The sequence below is a fragment of the Danio aesculapii genome, chromosome 14 (genome assembly GCF_903798145.1).
Source record: "Danio aesculapii chromosome 14, fDanAes4.1, whole genome shotgun sequence".
NCBI classification, from domain to species: Eukaryota; Metazoa; Chordata; class Actinopteri; order Cypriniformes; family Danionidae; genus Danio; species Danio aesculapii.
The window spans coordinates 5391700-5416699 of NC_079448.1; the positions used below are offsets into that span (position 1 = coordinate 5391700).

General features: G+C 36.1%; 1 protein-coding gene across 1 annotated transcript in view; it reads right to left on the reverse strand.

Moving 5' to 3' along the window:
* The window catches only part of snx25 (sorting nexin 25), an 84403-nt gene that overhangs the window by 37657 nt on the left and 21746 nt on the right, over positions 1 to 25000 (reverse strand). The window contains exons 4-5 of the mRNA XM_056472287.1: positions 18072 to 18244; positions 8719 to 8905 (exon numbers count right to left, since the gene is read on the reverse strand). Coding sequence (XP_056328262.1) covers positions 8719 to 8905; positions 18072 to 18244 — 360 coding nt within the window. The remainder of the gene's footprint in view (positions 1 to 8718; positions 8906 to 18071; positions 18245 to 25000) is intronic.

Sequence of the window (25000 nt, forward strand, 5' to 3'; positions counted from 1 at the left end):
ATTGATGATTTTCTTTTGTAATGATAATGTTAACACAAATACTCATTTTCCTTGTTAATTCATGTCAGCTCAGGCCTATTAAACAAACTTTTCAATTTTAAATTGCATTATTAAATGTTAAAATTAATCATTAATGGTGTATTCTTGAAATATATATATACATTGTTTTTTGCTTTATCATCCAGCCCTTATAAAAGCACTCGAATAACACTAAAATAACAATTCATTTATAATCTCCCATAAGTTTTTAAGATTGTGTAAAAATGCAAACTGATAAATTACATCATCTATAAACCCCTGAGGAGATTAGTTTAATCCAGTTTGTACTCATACGGTATACCTCAATTAAAGCAAGACTTGCCATGTATTTCTAAACAAAGCAACCTTATTAACTAAATGCCAAGTCATGAACAGTCGTGTGGGTTAAAAATGATCCTCAGACGTCGACCTAGAGACAAGGACATTTTCTGTTCAACTCAGACTCTGCAGAATAAAACTGCTTCCACGAACAGATCTCAGCACTGAAGAATGATAGCATTAGGATTTCAAGGCTACTAATGTTTCATTGAGAAACTCTTTGGAGGATAAAATATTCACACTAAATTAACGAAATGGATCCTCTGGAAATTTTTATTACAGATTTTTGCTGTTCCTGGTGAGGGAGAACGAGGCGGAGAGAGAGAATGAATGAAATTGCTTCATGAAAGTCAAATAGCAGTACTGTAATTTGAGAACATTGCAGTAAGTAGCTGGTGTAGAGTAAGGGTATTTCATTATGATTTAGAGGGTGACCTTCAAAAATGACCTGCTGTAACATGAGACTCGAACACACGGTATGTGGTATTGATGGAAATGAGCGTTCTGCATCACCGCAAAGTCTTGTTTGCTCTCATACGATTTGTTAAAATAAAAATCACATAACTTTTTTGATGCACATGCTGAACTTTAGTAATAAAACTTTTTTTTTTTTCTCAGGCCATATCCAACTTAAATAGTTAGCACATCAGTTGCTACACTGTAAAAAATGCAAGGTTCCACATAATTAATTCATGAAGTCCCAACACAAAAAGTTAACTTAACACTTTTAACAAATTTATGTGGATTGAACATTAAAAAAATAAGCTGTCCCAATGAAATCTCAAGAATTGTGTTGTGTTGTTTCAGTAGTGTTACGTAGTTAATACTATTTATGACCTAGTAATTAAGTAGTTTGAACAAGCAAAAAAATATATATATTTTTTTGATTGTACCTATTTCTTATGGTCCTAAACATACAGGACATATACTGGTTATGGTTTTTGTTACCAATAGACACTTTATTGATTAATTGTAGATACTTTAATATAAATATTTTTATTTCTTATTTGTACAAAAAAAAAAAAAAAAAGTCAACAATGCACATATTGCACATAAACCATATACAGTTGAAGCCAGAATTATTAGCCCCCCTGTTTATTTTTCCCCGATTTCTGTTGGAGAGAAGATTTTTTTTTCAACACATTTCTAATCATAATAGTTTTAATAACTCATTTCTAATAACTGATTTATTTTGTCTTTGCCATGATGACAGTAAATAATATTTGACTAGATATTTTTCAAAACACTTCTATACAGCTTAAAGTGACGTTTAAAGGCTTAACTAGGTTAATTAGGTTTACTAGGCAGGTTAGGATAATTAGGCAAGTTATTGTATAACGATGGTTCGTTCTGTAGACAGTCAAATAATATATAGCTTAAGGGGGCTAGTAAAATTGACCTTAAAATGGGGTTTAATAAATTTAAAACTGCTTTTATTCTAGCCGAAATAAAACAAATAAGACTTTCTCCAGAAGAAAAAATATTATCAGACATACTGTGAGAATTTCTTTGCTGTGTTAAACATCATTTGGGAAGTATTTAAAAAAGAAAAAAATTCAAAGGAGGGCTATTAATTCTGACTTCAACTGTATATATGTATGTACACTCTCATCGGCCACTTTATTAGCTACACCTGTCCAACTGCTCATTAACGCAATTTTCTAATGAGCCAATCACATGGCAGCAACTCCAGGCATTTAGGTCAGGACGATCTGCTGATTTTCAAACTGAGCATCAGAATGGGGAAGAAAGTGATTTAAGTGACTTTGAATGTGGCATGGTTGATGGTGCCACACGGGTATTTTAGAAACTGCTGATCTGCTGGGTTTTCCCACGCACAACCATCTCTAGGGTTTACAGAGAATGCTCTGAAAAAGAGAAAATATCCAGTGAGCGGTAGTTCTGTGGGCGCAAATGCCTTGTTGATGTCAGAGGTCAGAGGAGAATGGCCAGACTGGTTCCAGCTGATAGAAAGGCAACAGTAACTCAAATAAGCACTCGTTACAACAAAGGTCTGCAGAAGAGCATCTCTGAACACACAACACGTCCAACCTTGAGGCGGATGGGCTTCAGCAGCAGAAGACCACACCGGGTGCCACTCCTGTCAGCTAAGCACAGGAAACTGAGGCTACAATTCACACAGGCTCACCAAAACTGGACAATAGAAGATTGCCTGGTCTGATGAGTCTCCATTTCTGCTGTGACATTCAGATGGTTGGGTCAGAATTTGGCATCAACAACATGAAAGCATGGATCCATTTTGCCTTGTATCAACAATTCAGACTGCTGATGGTAGTGGTGTAATGGTGTGGGGGATATTTTCTTGGCACACTTTGGGCCCATTAGTACCAATTGAGCATTGTGTAAATGCCACAGCCTACCTGAGTATTGTTGCCTACCATGTCCATCCCTTTATGACCACAGTGTACCCATCTTCTGATGGCTACTTCCAGCAAGATAACGCACCATGTCATAAAGCGTGAATCATCTCAGACTGGTTTCTTGAACATGACAATGAGTTTACTGTATTTAAATGGCCTCCACATTCACCAAATCTCAATACAATAGAGAACCTTTGGGATGCAGTGGAACGGGAGATTCACATCATGGATGTGCAGCCGACAAATCTGCAGTAACTGCGTGATGCTATCATGTCAATCTGGAGCAAAATCTCTGAGGAATTTTCCAGTACCTTGTTGAATCTATTCCATGACGGATTAAGGCAGATCTGAAGGTTAAAAGGGGTCCAACGTGGTACAAGTAAGGTGTTCCTAACAAAGTACACGGTAAGTGTATGTATGTAAGTATGTATATATACTGTATATATATTTGTTGTGCAGACTTGGCTGATTCTGATTCTAAATGTGTTTCCATTGAAGTTTATGCAAAAAAACACTCTACTGTTACTAGTGGGTGGGGCTTTCCCACTCTGATGACTTAATACATTTTTACCATTAGAGGCTGGCTATATTCACACACTGCTGCCACACAACTCAGTTTAAACCCCTTATAAAAGTGATTTTGCATAATAGGTCCCTTTTAAGAAAATAGTACGACTTTAATAGCATGATCTGCAAAGATGTTTATGCAGTTTATAATAAATGCTGCAATATTACATAAAGTAACTTCTAAGTGGGATTTGAAAGCAGCATCACATCCATTGCCCTTCCATAGATTTTTGCACTAATTCAATCAGCACAAAGCTGCTTTTCAGAGATCTTGAAGCTTTATTTCTCTGCTTCTTCAAAGCAAAAAGAGCCACAACTCAAGCTGTTTTTACAATCTCCGCTCCGTGTGTTTAGCAGTGTCACCTAGCAACAATCTCATTACCTGACCTCAGGTTTCCTCCTAGTGTGTATAATGAGATGGTCGAATTATAGATGCTGAATTTCCCTGACACAATGAACATCCCCTTTAGCGGCTCGCTCGCTCTTTCAGCTTTCAAACAAAGACTGTTTAACCCTTTGTGCATGTCGAACTGAAGCCTATCTACAAAAACACCCTCTCTGGCTGATGAGCTGTTCAACTGTAGACGTGAAGAGACCGAGTGACTGAAGAAAAAAAACCCAAAAGGAGTATAGTCGTCATGGAAACAAAGGCCTCTGGTAAACTGTAGAGTTGACAGACGACCAGCGAAATGCTTTTATTGAAGGTGACAGTACACATAACACTCATTTTAATAACATTACATTGCATAACCACTAAATAAAAATTTTACAGGAAGGTTATGATATTTAACGGAGTGCCTATTGTGGATTAACTAATCCTATAGTCTAGTTGATGACTTGGAAAAGTGGCGGAATGTCGATTCATCTGTTGAACTGCATCCCAATCATCACAGATACTGCAGAAGACCTACTGGAACCCGCATAGACCCAAGATTCTCACAGAAATCAGTCAAGTTTGGTGAAGGAAAAATCATGGTTTGGGGTTATATTCAGTATGGGGCGTGTGAGAGATCTGCAGAGTGGATGGCAACATCAACAGCCTAAGGTGTCAAGACATTTGTGCTGCCCATTACATTACAAACCACAGGAGAGGGCAAGATCTTCAGCAGGATAGTGCTCCTTCTCATACTTCAGCCTCCACATCAAAGTTCCTGGAGGCAAAGTAGATCAAGGTGCTCCAGGATTGGCCAGCCCAGTCACCAGGCATGAACATTATTGAGCATGTCTGGGGTATGATGAAGGAGGAGGCATTGAAGATGAATTTAAAGAATCTTGATGAACTCTGGGAGTCCTGCAAGAACGCTTTCTTTGACATTCCAAATGACTTTATTACGAAGTGCATGGTTTCCGCTACATTCAATCTTCCATGACGGGGCACCACACCAAAATTCATCCCGCCACGGCTACATTACAGCTTCTCATTCAAAACATTAAATTTTTTTTAATAGCGGGTGATAATCGCACCAAAACGTATTAAAGGGTAAGTGAATTATAACCGCGAGAACTTTTCTGTAACCGACCGTAGTAGTGCTGTGTGTCATTTGTTTAAACCTTTAAGGTTACGTGCTGACTGACTGACTGGCAGGTAAACACGACGTATAGCTGTTTCACTTTACTTCAGGACGCATTAATACCGCTCTGGAGGTCTATTGGAGACATTCATAAGTATTCCTAGCAAATCTAATAAATGTTGGAGACATACTCGTTACATAAACGCACTAAATCACACTTCAGCAGCGTTTATTTCAGTGCGCACAAGACGATCTGCGCTCAGTGTTCCCAGATGATGCTGACTGTTCCCAGCCCAAAAGCTGTCGAGATCACAAGCGTTTATACACTGTTCTAAGCATATGTTTGAAGAACGGGGGCTATGGCATCTCTTTGGGAGATCAAAACACACTGAAAAAAGTGTTGCATGCAAAACTGTTGCAAACTATTTATTTGTGTTGAATTTAAACAAACAAATTAAATTGAGCAATGTTCAACTTAATTTGTTTGTTTAAATTCAACCCAAATAAATTGTTTACAACCACCTAACGTTAAAAAAAATTAGTAATTCCAAGGAATCATCTTTGAATAATTTTTTTCAGTGGAGGTTTATGAGGGCAGACCGGGGCTGGCGGGCACGCCGTTGCAAAACCGCCCAAATTTTCACTACCCGCCTATGTCACTTTTCACCCGCAAAAATAAATTCAAAACCGCCCAATCTGGCAACACTGTCTGCACTTGAGCAGCACGTATTTGAGGGTGTGCAAGAAGCTTTGTGCACTAGCAGAGGAAATCGGCACGCAAGCAAAGAGATTCATAAATGCGCTCACGACATTTGACATTGAAATAACGCCACAGATAGTTAGTAGATCTGTGTACAAAAGGCCTGCCGCCACAGCTGGAAAAAATCCTAGAGGAAACACTGAAGTGATTTGAGTCATTGCAGAGATGTATGGACACAGTCCTCCAAGCTCATGGGGGTCATAACATACACAATATTGATTCTGTTTCCACTGCACCATGACTTTATATTCTATACTGGACACTATTTCTGTTAAGTGACAAGACTTTTGTCTAAGCGAATGTCAGATCTTGCTGTCCTAATTAAATAATTAAAAATCAAGGTATGATCATATTTTTTTTAGCTAAAATAAGCGTAATCTAGAGGCCTTTGCCTTTCATATAAGCCACATCTGATACCAAATGATCAACTAGAAGTCAACTTATTATTTGCTGTTTCCTAAAACTTGAATAGACAACAAGCCTTTTGTCAGGTAGTATAGTATTAATTTAGCATGTGGTGAACTTGGAAAATGATTCAAGCCATTGGTTTCATAGATTTGTAACACAAAGGATTAGTTCAAATATTATTTTTCAATCCCTTTATCTGAGTAATTCAATATGTACGCATGTTATCTCCTTCCATCTGCACCTCTAGAAAGGTGTAACTACAAACACAGAGTATAATTCACCGTCTGAAGTTTAACAGTACATTTTTTTACCCTCATTGCTCAAGACCAGAAGCAGATAGGTTTCTTCTTCAAGCCATGCTTTCACTAAAGACTTCTTACCTTTGTAAATTGCAGTCTTTGCTAAAGCTTTTGACAGAAGTTGTCGTTGGGATGACTGCTTAAAATCTCTACAAGTGATTCCTGACACATTTTCAGTCTTCATGATGCCAGTCAAAGACAGCACATTATAATCACAATGCTTTTATTTCAGTCTGACCGTTCCTGCCTGTCACTTTCCTATCCATCTCCATCCTTTAGTCTCCGGATCAATACGGCTGAAAAGTTTCTCCGAGGCTTTAAATGTCACCGTGTCGCAGATAATTCATCCAGATCTGAACTCTGGCGGAAGAAACCTCAAATGACAAATGTCCTCTGTGATACGACTCGATACTGCGAGCTACGAAAGTGACAATTAATGACAGCGCTGACTTCCAGTTCACCTATTTAAAGAGTGAATTGTCTGAGCGAAAGAAACTGAAATTGCTTTCCAACAGAACTATTTTTGCACTGAAATAAATTGGTTTGGATGTGGCCAAAGGGTGGAAATCCAGACGGCTTTAGTGAGTCATCCGCCAACTCTAAAGCTATGTTAAAACACAGTCAGATTAATCAATAACCTATTAAGCAGATTTACTAACAGCTTACGTCAGGACAGACTCTCTTTTGGTGTTAAAAATACTTTCAGGATTTACTTCAAAAAAAAAAAAAGTTCAATTAAAATAAAATTGTTAAAACACAAAAATAAGTTGCAATTTTAAAACAAATTTTAACAACGCCTGTATTTTGGATTTTTTTTTTTTTTTGCAGTCCACTTAGAATCCAACATGGAAATCATTTTTGTTTGTTATTGGCATTGATTGTTTTGAAATTCAACTGGCACTAACATGCCTGTGTTTTTATTTCTGTAATAAATCTGGCTTTCAAGCCAACAGTTTGAGGATCTTGATGGTTTATTGCGGGTATATTGTTTACATGAAGAAATCTGTGTTACAAGTTGAACAAAAATACTGATAAACAATCATATTTTGAATTTAAATAGTTTCTTTGTCTTGAGTTTACATTAATTTTACATTTGAATAGCCAAAGTTTCAGTTTTTTAAATGAGATTAATCACGATTAATTGCAAAAAAAGTGTGATTAATTTGTTTGTTTGTTTTTTATCGATGGACAGCACTAGAATAAATAAATAAAAATAAATTAATTAATAAAATTAATTAATAATAATAAATTAATAAAATAAAAAAATAAATAAAAATGAATAAATAAATAAATAAATAAATATAAAAATATATAAAATAAAAAAATAAAGATAAATAAATAAAAATTTAATATAAAAATATATAAAAATAAATAAATAAAAATCAAAAATAAAGATAAATAAATATGTAAAATTTAAATAAATAATTAAATAAATATAAAAATATATAAAAATAAATAAATAAAAATCAAAAATAAATAAAGAGAAATAAATAAAAATGTAAAATTTAAATAAATAAATAAATAAATATAAAAATATATAAAAATAAATAAATAAAAATCAAAAATAAAGATAAATAAATAAAAATGTAAAATTTAAATAAATAAATAAATAAATATAAAAATATATAAAAATAAATAAATAAAAATCTAAAATAAATAAAGATAAATAAATAAAAATGTAAAATTTAAATAAATAAATAAATAAATATAAAAATATATAAAAATAAATAAATAAAAATCTAAAATAAATAAAGATAAATAAATAAAAATGTAAAATTTAAATAAATAAATAAATATAAAAATATATAAAAATAAATAAATAAAAATCTAAAATAAATAAAGATAAATAAATAAAAATGTAAAATTTAAATAAATAAATAAATATAAAAATATATAAGAATAAATAAATAAAAATGTAAAATAAATAAAGATAAATAAATAAAAATTCAAAATTAAAATAAATAAATAAAATAAAATAATAACAATATAAAATAATGTAAAACAAATATATAAATAAAAAAATTATTTTGCCAACTCTAATAATAGCAACCAATATCTTGCAACACTAAAGCACACACAGACAGGTCGGTTTGGTGCACCCCGGTCTTGAAGAGATTTTTGACAAATGAAGTTGACATCTGAAATCGCCCAAAACAAAATCCCATAACCAAACATGACCACACCCATTTTTGAACTCTCCGCTACAGTTAAAAGACACGCCTCTTACTGCTGATTGGCTGAAAGTGTGTTCTGGTATTCGGTCCAACACTGTGGTCAAAAAAGAATTAAATTTTTGCTTAGTGCACCTTTCAACACCTTTTATGCCAAACAATATGCTTTACCCATTTTACTCTATTTTTTTAACATGCACACCAATGCAATGACTGCAAAATGATGGGAAATGTAAAGCTGAAGGGCCGCCGTGTGCTTCTCACCTGAGCTGTTTGAGGAACTGTATGTCAGAGCTGCTGCTGATGAGTTTGATGAACTCCTCGTAGGATGGCGCATACGTGTACGCTTTCTTATGATGCTCGTTCACTTGCTCCCTGTGCTCTAACTGAGCTAGCAGCATGCGATTAATGTAGTCCGGATCGCTCAAAACATCCACCAACGGTTTGAGCACTGCAAAGAGAAAGAGAGAACCAATTAAAAGCTTTGTACCAAAACCTTGAGGCCTGACAAGCATTTTAAGGCATTAAAGGCTCGACATGAAAACCACTCCAAAAGGTAGGAGGCATAATTATATTGACGTTCACACTTCACAAACCACAAGCTACCCATAACTGAATTTCAAGCAGTTGAACTAGAGTCAGGCAAAGCTTTTAAAAAGTTAAATACTGTAGCTGCACAAGAAGTTCCTTATGAAAAGCTGCTCAAGACTTTTAAATGCATAATTAGACCATTATTTCATTACAATCAAATCATTTTAAAGATCTTAAATAAGGTAAAACTACTGCATGAAACACAATTACACACCAACAAAAACTATAATTATAATTTGCATATTAATGCATATACATAAAACTGATGTAAAGATTATTATTTGGGGCAACGTAGTGCCGCAGTAGGTAGTTTGTTTTCTGTTTCTGTGTGGAGTTTGCATGTTCTCCCTGCGTTGGTGTGGGTTTCCTCCGGGTGCTCCGGTTTCCCCCACAGTCCAAAGACATGTGGTGAAAGTGAATTGGGTAGGCTAAATTGTCCATAGTGTATGTGTGTGACTGAATGTGTATGGATGTTTCCCAGAGATGGGTTGCAGCTGGAAGGCCATCCGCTGCGTAAAACATATGCTGGATAAGTTGGCGGTTCATTCCGCTGTGGGGACCCCGGATTAATAAAGGGACTAAGCCGAGAAGAAAATGAATGAATAAATGAATGATTATTATTTTAAAATTCTTATAATAATACAAAATAGCAAAATATAACAAAATATAACCTTTTTTTTTAAATATGAATACAGAAATACAGAATCTATAAATCTATAAATACAGAAAGCATTTAAATGTAAAAGCTAGGGATATAAAAAAATTATATATTAAAAAAAATATTAAAAAAACTTTTTAAAAAATGTAGCCAATCGATTTTGAATCCAATTACAAAAACAAACACAATTAAATACAGACTGATTAATCATTAATATTTCATTAAATACAGACAACTGATTTAATTTTAAAACCTTAACTGCAAAAAACAAGAAAAAATAATAATTATATGTGTATATATTTAATATGTGTATATATTTAATATATATATATATATAGTTGAAGTCTGAATTATTAGCCCCCCTGTTTATTTTTTCCCCAATTTCTGTTTAACGGAAAAAAGATTTATTTCAACTCATGTCAAAACATAATAGTTTTAATAACTCATTTCTAATGACAGTAAATAATATTTGACTAGATATTTTTCAAGACACTTCTATACAGCTTAAAGTGACATTTAAAGGCATAACTAGGTTAATTAGGTTAACTAGGCAGGTTAGGGTAATTAGACAAGTTATTGTATAATGATGGTTTGTTCTGTAGACAGCCGAAAAAAATTTGCTTAAAGGGGCTAATAATATTATTGACCTTAAAATAAATTTTAAAACATTTAAAACTGCTTTTATTCTAGCCGAAATAAAACAATTAAGACTTTCTCCAGAAGAAAAAATATTATCAGACATACTGTGAAAATCTCCTTCCTCTGTTAAACATCATTTGGGAAACATCCAAAAAAAAAATTCAAAGGGGGGCTAATAATTCTGACTTCAACCTTATACACACACACACACAGAGACAGACACAAATATAAAATCATTTTTTTCTCTACAGTGAAAAATGTGGACACTACTTGACATCTTAGTTGTCTAATTATTAAATTAAAACTGCAAGAGCGGAGTACATGAAATTACGGATTGAGAGCGCACAAGAAGATCTGCGCTCAGTGTTGCCAGATGATGCTGACTGTTCCCAGCCCAAAAGCTGTCGAGATCACAAGCGTTTATACACTGTTCTAAGCATATGTTTGCGAACAATGGGGCTATGGCATCTCTTTGGGAGATCAAAACAGGTTTATGAGGGCAGACAGGGGCTGGCGGGCACGCCGTTGCCCATATTTTCACTACCCGCCTATGTCACTTTTTACCCACAAAAATTAATTCAAAACCGCCCAATCTGGCAACACTGTCTGCACTTGAGCAGCGCGTATTTGAGGGCAAGAAGCTTTGTGCACTAGCAGAGGAAATCGGCACGCAAGCAAAGAGAGTCGCATGCTGTGGGCTATTACATAAATGCGATCTCGACTCGTAATACTGCGCTCACGACATTTGTCATTGAAATAACGCCACAGGTAGTTAGTAGACGATGTAGCTATGTAGTTATACATCGATTTGTAAAAGTTTATTATTACTATTTGATGAGTCTCCCCATACAGTTTGATATAGCGCTTGGACCTGGTGATGTCACACTTAACAAGCAGATAGGTGTGTAAGCACCCTAAAAATCAGTCTTGATTCAGATTTCCTTTCCATCATAAACAGTACATGTAGATGGCAGACAGCTATGGAAGAGCTAATTAGAGCCCACACAACACATCACACATGAAATCAAGCAGTTACTCTGAAAAGCTCATCACGCTTGTGCCAATCTCTCAATTAGGATGAGATGTGAAAAGCTACACGGGGTCTTGTTGACGTAGGGATGATGAGGAACGCTGAGACGCCGCAGACAGAGCACGAGGCAGTGCCTCATTACTGCCAGACAGAGCTGCCGATGACGTCTCGCCATGAAAAATTAAAAAGTGAGTGGCAACCTGCCAGTCTGAGACAACAGATGCAAATGCTTCCTCCAATATTAACCCAGACCAGAGGAAAATGGGTTAAAAGTTAATCTAGCAGCTGCTTCCTGAAGCAACAGTGCAAAAATTGGGATTTTAATAGGCATGAATCATTTATACACAAATAGTAAATATTATTGGTGGGACGGTTTACTAAATTGTCAGACTGGTTTTTGTATCACAGTTTTGGCACTGACTGGTACGGTACGGTTCGGTTTGGTACGGGTCACCTTTATCAGGCTTGGGTTTCCACTAACAAGGGTACCCTTTTGGTGGGCGTGGTGTATGACAGAACGTTTCAGTCGACATCATTCTCGCTGGAGGAAATGTCTACAATAAAGCTGTATGGGTCGTTCACATATCATATGAGAAGCACTTCTCACAAAACAGATGCTTCATACACATAAATACTTGTGTAGAAATGTTTATTACTAACTTTTCAATGAACATGAGTTGATTATAACTGCAGATCAATGACAGTGCGAAACAGCCTACTGTAACATCTGTAATTATATTAAATAACTAAATAAATGAACATATATAAACACATACAGCCCCTTACAGTCTCCGATATGTTCCCAACTACAGAAGAAGTACATATAGCAGACATTTCGTCCGTATTTAGGTTCAAAACAACAGAAATTATAGCCTACAGTCAGTGAAAACCTCTTATCTGTGTCTGCAATCTTCATAAGTGTTTTTATGCGCATTTTCAAAATGCATGTGCATCTTGGGGTTTTCATCAACCATTTTTTATGCACATATCTAAAATGCGCATAAAAATAGGTGGATGAAAACATCGTATTTGTTTTTCCTACAATAGATATCAATAGCCATGCAAGTCAATGGTTACCGGTTTTCACCATTCTACAAATGATCTTCCTTTATGTTCAAATTTGAACTATTAACTAAAAATAAAACCGTTTTGAAAAAAGTCAAGGCTGAGTTTCTATTTGTTTTTTTGGGGGTGCTATCCCTTTAAGAAACAAACATTCATTCATTCATTTTCTTTTCGGCTTAGTTCCTTTATTAATATGGGGTCGCCACAGTGCCATGAACCGCCAACTTATCCAGCATATATTTTACGCAGCGGATGCCCTTCCAGCTGCAACCAATCACTGGGAAACGTCCATACACACTCATTCACACACATACACCACTGACAAATTTAGCCTACCCAATTCACCTGTACCGCATGTCTTGTGGGAGAAACCGGAGCACCCGGAGGAAACCCACCCGAACACGTGGAAAACATGCAAACTCCACACAGAAAAGCCAACTGACCCAGCCGGGGCTCGAACCAGCAACCTTCTTGCTGTGAGGCAATCGTGACACCCTCTGCGCCACCGTGCAGTCAAGAAACAAACAGAACCATGTAATTACCAGTAGCCTTTAATGTTTGATAGAAATATGAAACGACATCAATGCCTTTTGCAAGCTGCACTGTTGGGAACGTTTTTCGCACACAGATTAGCTCTTGTTAGTCATAACTTTCCCCTGACGTGGTGTAGTGACGACGATATTTAATGCGGCTGAAAAGCAGTACAACACTCTGATAAGTAGAAGTCATTTGCCTTCATGAATCAAAACCAAACGCAGAGCTTTACTGCTCATGTTCTGCGCACTGATAAATCCCCGTCTGTCTGAACAAAGCTTCCTTTCACCGCCACTATCACAACTTGAGAATTCGATTTTGGGCAAAATCTTGTTTTTGGCTGGAGGTACAGATTCTCAATCGACGTCTGTCTGTTGGAGCTGATTGTCTGTTCATCGTTCTTACAATGCGCCTTTTGTGTAAGGGCTCATCAGACATGTACTACAGATTTTGACCAGAAAATTGATTCCAGGATCTTTTTTTTTTTTCGACCAGCAGCAGACGTGTGATTGTAATTGTCTGTGATTTGCCATGAAATTACTAATTAAATCTATTATTGGCGACAGACAGACAGACAGATGTGCTGCTGGAGAGACAAAGGGGCTGTGATGACTGGAGGTACTTCATGTGCAGAGATGAGCGGATATTAAAAACACACACACCCTTACTCATGATTCAGTAATGTCCTTTACAAAAACATCTAACGCTAGCTTTTGCATGTTCTCCACGTGTTGGCGTAAGTTTCCTCCGGGTGCTTCAGTTTCCCTCACAGTCCAAACACATGCGCTATAGGGGAATTGAATAAACGAAATTGTCCGTAGTGTATGTGTGTGAATGAGAGTGTATGGGTGTTTCCCAGTACGGGGTTGCAGCTGTAAGGGCATCCGCTGCATAAAACATATGCTTGATAAGTTGGCGGTTCATTCCAGTGTGTCAACCCCTGATTAATAAAGGGACAAAGCCGAAATGAATGAATGAATGAATAAATGAATAATTGTTACAATAATGGGATAATTCACCCAAAAAATTATTCTCACCATTTACTCACCTTTTACTTGTCCAAAACATAATTGATTTTCAATCTTCTGTTGAATGATCACAAATTAAGACATTTTGACATGATGGTTGATGGGATCCAATGACTTCCATTGTACTTCTTATCCTTCCATTAAAGTCAGTGGGTACCATCAACCAGCATTTGTCCAAATTTCTTCTATTGTGTTCAACAGAAGAAAGAAACCCACATTAGGGAGAGTAAATGTTGAGGCAGTTTTAATTTTTGGGTGGATAATCCCTTTAAATAATTTTATCATGGCTTAAATGTAAGTCTAAAGGCTGATTTATACTTCTGCATCGAGTGATTGGTGTGACCCACATCGGTATCGTTAAGGTTTTAATGGTATTACTACTTTTAACGACACCACTTATCGGTTCGGTACTTTAACGGTTCTCTAATCGGTACTTTTTGTAGTGTTTTTATTTTATTTTTTTATTTATTTTTTTATGAAAAACAACACTATTATTAAGTTTTTAATGAAAAAACCCCCCGAATAATTGTAAAACAATTTAAAAAACTTTTCCAGTAAAATAATGTTCAATGGTTTAAAGGGCACCTATGGTAAAAAATCAACTTTTCAAGCTGTTTGGACAGACATATGTGCATGTATGGTGTATAGACTGTCATATTGGGGTGATATAAGCACACCCAGTGCTTTTTTTTCAATTTAACAACATAAAAAACGGTGGACCAATTGGAGCGGTTTTCAAACTGACCGCAACTTTACGTAGGAGAGCGGTCCCCCCGCCCACCAATATTGATTGACAGGCGCGTCATCATATCCTCAGTTTGTTGATTCACGTCCGCCATTTTCAGCTTGAGTCGAAGCGATATCACTAAAGGAACACCCTAGCTCTATTTTTAGATGCAAGGCTCATTGGGCTCAACACAAGAGCAATATTCTCCACATTATCGCTCTATTCGGAATTATTGGTTGTATCTTTAGGTAGGTTTGCAAACATGTGTACTTCTCATCGAGTCTACCTTATACTTCAGCCGTTTGCATTTCTCGCGATCCCAGAAGCTCCCTGTGATCTTAACTAGCATGCGTTTTAGAATTCTAAACATAGGTTTCTATCAGGGTACACTCAAGTCGACGGCTGGGCGCCGCGGACCGCTGCAGAAACCTATGTTTAGAATTCAAAAATGCGTGGCGCGACGATTCGGGATACATGTTTCTGCCGCGCTACAGAGAGTGTCTGGTGTGCCGTGTCGCGGCTTCGAGTGGCGCATCCGGTGCCTCAGTCAAAGTTAATTCAGTGTACGTTGTTATTAGTTTCTGTTGGCTGTAAAACTGTACAAAGACACAAATGATTTTGTACTCTCTGCTTGGTCTGTGTCAGAGTCGTACATGTACGACTGAATGGTGATCCTCTCTCTCCTTCTCCGTCTCCCTGTCAGACTGTTGCAAACGCAGAGCGGGTGAGCTCATGGCCCCGCCCCCTTGTTACGTTGGCGGGAAGCTGAAACTAATCTACATGTGAAGCAACACACCCCTAAATCAGCGAACTGTGGACACGCCCCCAACATGACACTTTTTAACACATTATAATAAAAAAATCTGAATTGTGTTTTAAACTGAACCTAAACTGGCACACTCAGAAGAACCATAATATTAATATGAAATCATAAAAAAGAGGTAAACTATGTGCCCTTTAATCGATTTAATACACATTTGCTCAGTTGATTAAAATAAAATCTCTGTCGTGTGCTCCCTAGTCACTAGTAGTGTATAACATTGGGATGTAATGAAGAGCACAACTCCCATGATTTCACACTCAGTCACAGTCATTAAACTACACTTTTGTTTGTTGTGAATACACGCCCTCTAGTGGAAAAAATGATATAATGTGTCTTTAAAAGTGCCTGGCATTTCAAATTATAAACACAGCTGGCTTTGTGAATTAATCGTTGAATCACTAAGCCACTAGATTCGTTCAAAAACAGGTTCATTTCAGAACGAAACACTGCAATGTTGATCTGAGACTGTTGTCCGTGTTTGTTTGAAACTATTCTTGCTGGCAAAACAGAAAAAACTGATGCTACTGCATCTAAAATGTAGCTCAATTATTATTGACTTATTTGAACTTGAATTGAAGGGTTAGCAAGTTCAATCCAGTTCACATTTACAATCGATTGCTATTCTGGAGAACAGCACTGTTGCTCATGTGATATTCATACACAAAACACAACTACATCACGTAGATCAGAATTTAATCCACCGATGGCCCAACAGCCTTGCATTTATTATGTATGCGATGTTCAGCATTTATTATTTATGTGATGTTTAGTACTTATTATGTACAGTTGAAGTCAAAATGATTCGCCCGCCAGTAATTGTTTTATTATTTTAAAAATATTTCTTAAATGATGTTTAACAGAGAAAGGAATTTTTCACAGTATTTCCTATAATGTTTTTTCTTCAGGTTAAAGATTTATTTGTCTTATTTCGACTAGAATAAAAGCAGCTTTAATTCTTTTTTAAACCATTTTAAAGGGCACCTATGGTAAAAAAAAATCTTTTCAAGCTGTTTGGAGAGACATATGTGCATGTAAGGTGTATAGACCGTCATATTGGGGTGATATAAACACACCCAGTGCTTTTTTTTCAATTTAACAACATAAAAAACGGTGGACCAATTGGAGCTGTTTTCAAATCGACCACTACCTGACGTAGGAGAGCGGTCCCCCCGCCCACCAATATTGATTGACAGGCGCGTCATCATATTCTCAGTTTGTTGATTCACGTCCGCCATTTTCAGCGTGAGTCGAAGCGATATCACTAAAGGAACACGCTAGCTCTATTTTTAAATGCAAGGCTCATTGGGCTCAACACAAGAGCAATATTCTCCACATTATCACTCTAATCGGAATTATTGGTTGTATCTTTAGGTAGGTTTGCAAACATGTGTACTTCTCATTGAGTCTACCTTATACTTCAGCCGTTTGCATTTCTCGCGATCCCAGAAGCTCCCTGTGATCTTAACTAGCATGCGTTTTAGAATTCTAAACATAGGTTTCTATCAGGGTACACTCAAGTCGACGGCTGGGCGCAACGGACCGCTGCAGAAACCTATGTTTAGAATTCAAAAATGCGTTGCGCGACGATTCGGGACACTTCATGGTTCTGCCGCATCACAGAGAGTGTCTAGTGTGCCGTGTCACGGCTTCGAGCGGCGCATCCGGTGCCTCAGTCAAAGTTAATTCAGTGTGCGTGGTTATTAGTTTCTGTGTACAAGCTCGGCACTTGAAACTAGCACACAGTTGGCTGTAAAACTGTACAAAGACACAAATGATTTTGTACTCTCTGCTTGGTCTGTGTCCGAGTCGTACATGTACGACTGAATGCGGATCCTCTCAGTCTGCCTGTCAGACTGTTGCAAACGCAGACCTGGTGAGCTCATGGCCCCGCCCCCTTGTTACGTTGGGCAGGAAGCTGAAACTAGTCTACATGTGAAGCAACACACCCATAAATCAGCGAACTGTGGACACGCCCCCAACATGACACTTTTTAACACATTATAATAAAACAATCTGAATTGTGTTTTAAACTGAACCTAAACTGGCACACTCAGAAGAACCATAATATTAATATTAAATCATAAAAAAGAGGTGAACTATGTGCCCTTTAAGGTCAAAATTATTAGCCCTCTTAAACAATATTTGTTTTCGATTGTCTGCAGAACAAACTATCGTTATACAATAACTTGCCTAATTGGGCTATCCTGCCTGATTAACTTAGTTAAGCCTTTAAATGTCAGTTTAAGCTGAATATAGCGTCTTGAAAAATATCTAGACAAATATTATATACTGTCATTATAGTAAAGATAAAAGAAATCAGTTATTAAGTTATAACAACTATTATGCTTAGAAATGTGTTGAAAAAATCTTCTTTCCGTTAAACAGAAATTGGGGGAAAATATAAAGGGTGGCACTAATAATTCTGACTTCAACTGTATGTGATGTTTTGAAGATTAATATGCAGGTTCTGTCGTTTGGACAATCGCCCAGTGTAGTGTAAACTGTAAGAAGATCCAGGTCACCTTTAGTAGTGACGACCTCCACCAAGAGGAGGCGCAGGCTGCGAGAGCGAGCATCCCGCACGGGCAGCAGACGCAGCAGGAGCAGACGAGCACAGCAGCGCAGGAAGCGCAGTTCCTCATCTGGACTCTGCAGACATGGATGCAACGGAAACGGCCGGGGAACTTCCTCCAGCCTGAAGAGAGACAGAATGAAAAAGAAAAATAGGTTACCTTATATGACAGCTTTGTTTGTTTATCTATCTTCATTAAACCTCTTCATATGCTACCTTGCATGATAACTTACTTATCTGTTTGTTTGTTTGTCTACCTTTAATAAACCTTTATTCGGCAATGTGTAAAGTTAGTCAATTCAATAAATTGATAAGAAAATTAAAATGGAAAGATATAGAAATTATCATCTCGTTAAATGTTTACTTTTTTGTTAAATGTTTACATTATATTATATATATTTTTCTTTTCTTTATAATTTTCACTATTTTAACTATAGTAAATTTGGTCATAGCCAAAAAAAAAGTATATGAAGATATGATATGAAATGAAAGGATATATAAATTATCATCTAGTTATATTTTAACTTTTTTATTGTTTTATTTATTACTATTGTTTCACATGTTTCCTTTACATTACATTTTTACTTTTCTATTTTTTTTTCCACAATTCTATCAAATGTATATGGCAAAGCAATAAAATAAAATAGAATAAAATTAAATTAAATCAAAAAAAGTAAATAAATTAATTAATAAAATAATAAAATAAAATGATAAAATAAAATAAAATAAAATAAAATAAAATAAAATAAAATAAAATAAAATAAAATAAAATAAAATAAAATTAAATTAAATTAAATTAAATTGTGTTTTTTATCTATATAGTATTATCAGGTCACTGTTTTCTTCTTTTTCAATATGCAATTTTGTTATACGTTTCCTTTACATTACATTTTTACTTTTCTATTTTTTTCCACAATAACTGTATTTCATAAAATTTGGCCAAGCAATGAAATAAAAATAAAAAAATTAAATTAAATAATAAAATTAAATTAAATGACTAATTTTATTTTATTTCAATAAATTATATTAAATGAAATTTAATTTAATTTTAAAAATTAACAAAATAACATTTAATTAAAATTAATAATTTTTAAAAAATTTATTAAATTAAATTAAAAAATCTATTAAATATATGTTGATTTGTGTTTTTATCTATGTAGGATTTCCACAGTTTTTTTCTTGCAAAGCATCATTGAAAACTGACAAAAAGCAAGACTGATCTCAGTTCAAAAGGTGAAAAGTGTCAAATAATTCAAAAATGGACAGAGACAGATGAACAGAACATGTGGAGGATGAGAGATGAGTGGAGAAGAGAAGATGTCTGTGCACTCAGCTAATGAGCTGCACAGATCGATCACACAGAGAGAGAGAGAGGGAGAGAGAGATGAAGAAACGACAGGCAGAGATGCTCATTACTGCATCTGCATCCATACACAATACAAGTATGCAAGTGTGTGTGTGTGTGATGTTTTGAGTAAAACTAAAGGGTTGTATTACAGGCTGGAGTTTTAAAGTCGTCAGAAGACATTGTGATCAATCAAACTAAGAAAAATTATTGTAAAGACTGTGTGCGTGTGTGTTTGTGTGTGTATGTACATGTGTGCGAATGAATGAGTGTATGAGTGTGTTTCTAAAGCAATCAGCAAGCTTTTCTACCAACAAATCAGAAATGAGCGGATCCAAGATCTTATGATCAGAACATTGGCAGATTGGATTTCAGAGTGCACAAATGTTTCACAATCTTGTGCTTTTCTGGCTGATACGAGGTAAATCAGCTGAAAGTAGGTTGAAAAATAAAGATGTAAATCACTCTCTAAATCCAGACAAACAAACCAAATGCAACACTTTGCATTCCTTGTGACTCTTGAAAACAATATTTCACCAAAAAACTAAGGTCCCCACACCGAACGCATTTTTTTGCATTTCACATCAGCCTGGAAAAGCAAGGCATGCTTTTAAACCATTCTCAACCCAGAATCTAAGCACGGTTAGACAACTATTCTGAATCATGCCGGAGTGGAGGAGCATGTGTGCAAATGGCATCAAAACTTGCTACGCAGAATCACACTAATTATTATTATTATTATTATTATTATTATTATTATTAGTTATTCAATGAAGCAAATATCAGAAGACCAAAAACCAAAACATCTGATCATCATCCATGTTGCTGTTCACATTACATTTATGTCACCAAGGCAATGACTGGCGCATTTGTATCACATTCCAAGATTTCCATTATCAGCACCACAGTGGAAAATTAAACTGTTTTTGTGCTGACGACTGGACTGGATCGGCATGAAAGGGGATGGTTAAGCGAAGAGAACCTGTACTGATAGTGGAAAAGTGGGTTTTGTTTCAGGAGTTCCGTCGAGTATTGATGGACAGCATTGTGGCAGCAGCGGAGTCATTCAGGTTCCTGGGTACAACCATCTCTCAGGACCTGAAGTGGGACACTCACATTGACTCCATTGTCAAAAAAGCTCAACAGAGGCTGTACTTTCTTCGTCAGCTGAGGAAGTTCAACCTCCCAAAGGAGCAGCTGAAACAGTTCTACACCTCCATCATTGAATCAGTCATCTGCACATCAATAACTGTCTGGTTTAGCTCAGCTACTAAATACGATCTCCAAAGACTACGTCGAATAGTTCAGACTGCTGAGCGAATCACTGGTACAACCCTTCCTACTCCCCAAGAACTGTACTTATCCAGAGCGAGCAAAAGGGCTGCCAAAATCACTCTGGACCCCTCACACCCAGCACACCGCCTCTTTGAGCTTTTACCTTCTGGTCGACGCTACAGAGCACTGCGCACCAGAACAGCCCGACACAGAAACAGTTTCTTCCCTCAGGCAATCCATCTCATGAACACTTGATAATATTAATTGTGTTTTATACACTTATACACTTATTTAACAACACACTTTACATGCCAATTTGCACATAACAGCAGCACATATAACGTTGTATATAGTAATATACCTGTACATACACTTGTCAATTTGTATATTTGAATTCACTACTTGCTTCTATTTTTTAAATATATATTTATTATCTGTTTTTATCCTGTCGCTGTAATTGTGTTGCACTGTAGAAGCTCTGTCACCAAAACAAATTCCTCGTATGTGTGAACATACCTGGCAATAAAGCTCTTTCTGATTCTGAGTAAGATCTTCAAAAGTGTGCTTGGAGCTTCGTTTGATTACAGTTGAAGCTCTGAAGTCACATGGAATGTTTTGACAATGTTTTTGTTTCCTTTTCTGGACTCTCTGGAATGTTTCAAGACTCTTGCTGTCTATGAAGGATGAGAGAGCTTTTGGGATTCATCTAAACTATTGTAATTTCAGTTTGAAGATGAACAAAGTCTCAGGGCATTGGAACAACATGACGGTGAGTAATTAATGACAATTTTCATTTATGGTGATCTTTTTTTTTAATGGAACATTAAAGCACTCATAAAAAGCACTGAAAAAAATCTGAGGTCTAAATATTATTTGAAACAATTTTATTCAAGAGATGGCAAGGCCATTTCCTTATCAATCTAATCACAATTCTCTAAAAGCTCTAGATGTTCTTCTAATGGCTGCCATTGAGCTAAAGATGATACAGAGATGATGCATCTCTTAATGCTTTTTCTCTGGGCGTAGAGCCAGTGACAGTCCATAAACTCAGAACAACACAGAGAGAGCATCAACAATTATATCTGACATTTTTTTTGCTTTGATGTGGTGTGAGAATGATGTACATAAAGTACTGGTCAGTACAGCAAAGGGCATTTAGCCATTTTGAAAATGACAACATGCTGGAAATTACCTCTTTGTGCTTTTAAGGATATTATCTTGCTGCATGCACCGTGAGATGTTGCTGTTTGTCATCATACGAGGTCTGCAAACTTCAATGATCAAAACCGTGTGACAAAAACAACAATTGTAGCATAATAAAAGATAATTTTAAAAATAATAAAAGAAAGTGATTCTGAGCTCCATGAAATGAGTCGTCAGTATTTCCAGTCTTCATTCTGCCGAAATAGGGGTGGCATAGTGGCTCAGTGGTTAGTACAGTCGCCTCACAGCAAGAAGGTTGCTGCTGGGCCAGTTGTTGGTGTGGGTTTTCTCCAGGTGTTCCGGTTTCCCCCACAGTCCAAAGGCATGCGGTACAGGTTATTTGGATAAACTAAATTGGCCGTAGTGTATGAGTGCATGTGAATGTGAGAGTGTATGGGTGTTTCCCAGTACTAGGTTGTGGCTGGAATAGTTGGTGGTTCATTCCGCTGTTGGGACCCCTGATAAATAAGGGACTAAGCTGAAGGAAAATGAATGAATCAATGAATGAATGAAAATTAGCAAAAAACTGTTTCCAAATTGTCACATGTTATAAAGATGCTGCTTTCTGGACCTCTTAGCCTGGACTTTCAATAAACTCGTTCTTAAATTAATGCAGTAAAACTGACACCATCATTACTTTTTATTTCGGTGTTTACACTAAAAAAAAAATGGTGTTCGCTGTTTGGTCAAACTATTTATTATAAATGAACTGAAATAACCCAATTATTACGTGTGGTTTTTTTTTTTTTTGGGGGGGGGGGGGGGGGGGGGGGGGGGGGGGGGGTAGCGGGGGGGAATTTAATTTCTTTATGTTCAATCCAATTTAATTTGTAAAAACTAATAAATTAACTTAATTCTTTCATGTTGTCCCAGGACAAATTGGTTGTGTGGAACCTAGGCTAAGCAATTACAGCAGAGGGCAGGGTCTTACAGCAATTACAGGGGCCTTATCTGACCAATCAGAGCAGACTGAGCTCTCAGAAAGGCGGGATTTAAATAGGGCTGGGCGATTAAGTGAATTTAAATAGCAAATGCGATTGAAAAAGCTGCGATTGTCGTGCACATCTTCTCAAGGAAGAACGGTACGATTTGTATTAAATCTCCTACTAAAAACCAGAGGGTGCTCTTGCAGAAACTCAATAACCTATCCAAAAAACACAAGAAGAAAACACGGGAGAAATAACGGTTGCTGAAAAAACTGAAGATTTAACTGCTTTTATTGATTGTGCGTGATATCTCTACTGTAGTTACGAGGTGAGTTTGGAGTAAAAAACCTAAATTATATGTTGTAATTTCACAAGCAGCTTTTACAATAGCCGTAGTTCATTGAGAAGCGATGTAAACAGCTGTTATAATCGCAGAACTATTATCTCAATGTCATTATTGACCGATTAAAACTAATCTGAATTAAAATGTTATATTTTAAATGTAAAAACTGTGCAGCTTATCAGAGTACTACAACATTGTGTAGTAATGTCAAAGTCCCTTTAAGGCAAGTCATTTCACTCAGCAGCCATCTTTGAAACGCCTCTCAGGCAGTATGCTCGGGCTTTCTGTCTGAATAAGGAAACATTCTCCAAGTTTGCCAAGCTTATGATTACATTACATATGTGAAATCACCAATAAAGTTAAATAACAACTATCTCATAACCTTAGTTTGTAAACGTCCGAATCAAACAAAATCGGCATATTCTAAAGTTGCCCGAGCTAATGTGCATTCACACTCGAGTGGAACGAGATCACGACACCAACCTCATTTATGGCCATTCTACACATTATCATCCTCTGGATAATGCTTTGTCAGATCGCGCTGCTCTTCTGAAGTAATTCGCAACTTGGTCTTGATGGCGAATCTTCTCCAGAAATGACAGTGACTATTTGCTTACAAGTTTGTGGGCGTTTGAGTAGTTTCTGTCATGTTTGATAGGATGGACTGTACCTCGCATTAGTTTAATACAGATTACAAAAAATTTTTGAACTTTTGTTTTCAAGTGTACTTGATTCATTTAAAAGTAGAGATTTCAAGCTTTATGTGGATATATTATCTATGTCTGTGAAGCAAGTATTCACATTCGTGCATTTGTTGACCACTAAACTGTCATAAAAACACACATAACTGGTCCGAGCTTTATCTCTGGACAAATGTCAGTCTTTAGCGATCGATAATTGGCTCCTATACTAGTAGTCAGGGCTTCATTCACCATATTGACCGTTACACTTTTCCCCATTCAAAACTATATGAGTGACATGTCTTGTGTTTAGACCTTTTTCACATTTCCGGGTTTCTCAGTAGTGGAAGTCGTCATAGTTGGGAAAATACAACAAATAATTTGTTTTTATTAAATAAGCAATCTTATTTGCTGAAATAATAAAAGAGAAACTCCATGATGATCTTATAAAGATGTTCAAAAAAGAAAAAAAATAGTGAGAGACTGATAACGGCAGCCAGAGAAGAGAATAATGTCAAATTTGTCCAATAAACCCTGCATTAGAAATGCCTCGCACAAGCAGTAATTCGTTTTTTGTATTGTAAAGCAAAGATGTTATAATACATACAGAAATACAAATAAAAGTTCATATGTTTTTAAAAAAATATATTAAAATTAAATATTAAAAATATCTAAATATTAAAAACTTTCAAGGATTTGAGATGCTGATGACCGTTAAAAAAGTCAGGCTTGTAAAAAGGGTCTATTCTATAGTTTTTGGTAAAGTCTGCTCCATCTAAACATACATGCTGGAGGTTTCCTAGAACCGGTTTTACTGAACAAAATACACATTAAAAATCGCAGATTAAATGGCCCAGCCTTGGATTTAAAGAGACAAAATCCATTTTAGACACTGCTGAAAAAAGAGCTGAGGCTGCTCTGTTTATTATAATAAAATACAAGTGCTTTTTACACCTTGAGTGGAAGTAAACCTGTTGCAAGGGACTCCTAAACAAAATAAAGACCTTTAAAAACAGCGTAAGTCGCACACTTCAAAACTAGTAGTTCTAATATCAGTACCAAAATTTAAGTTGTTTAAAAGTAAAAAAGTTTAGGTTCTGTCTGTCT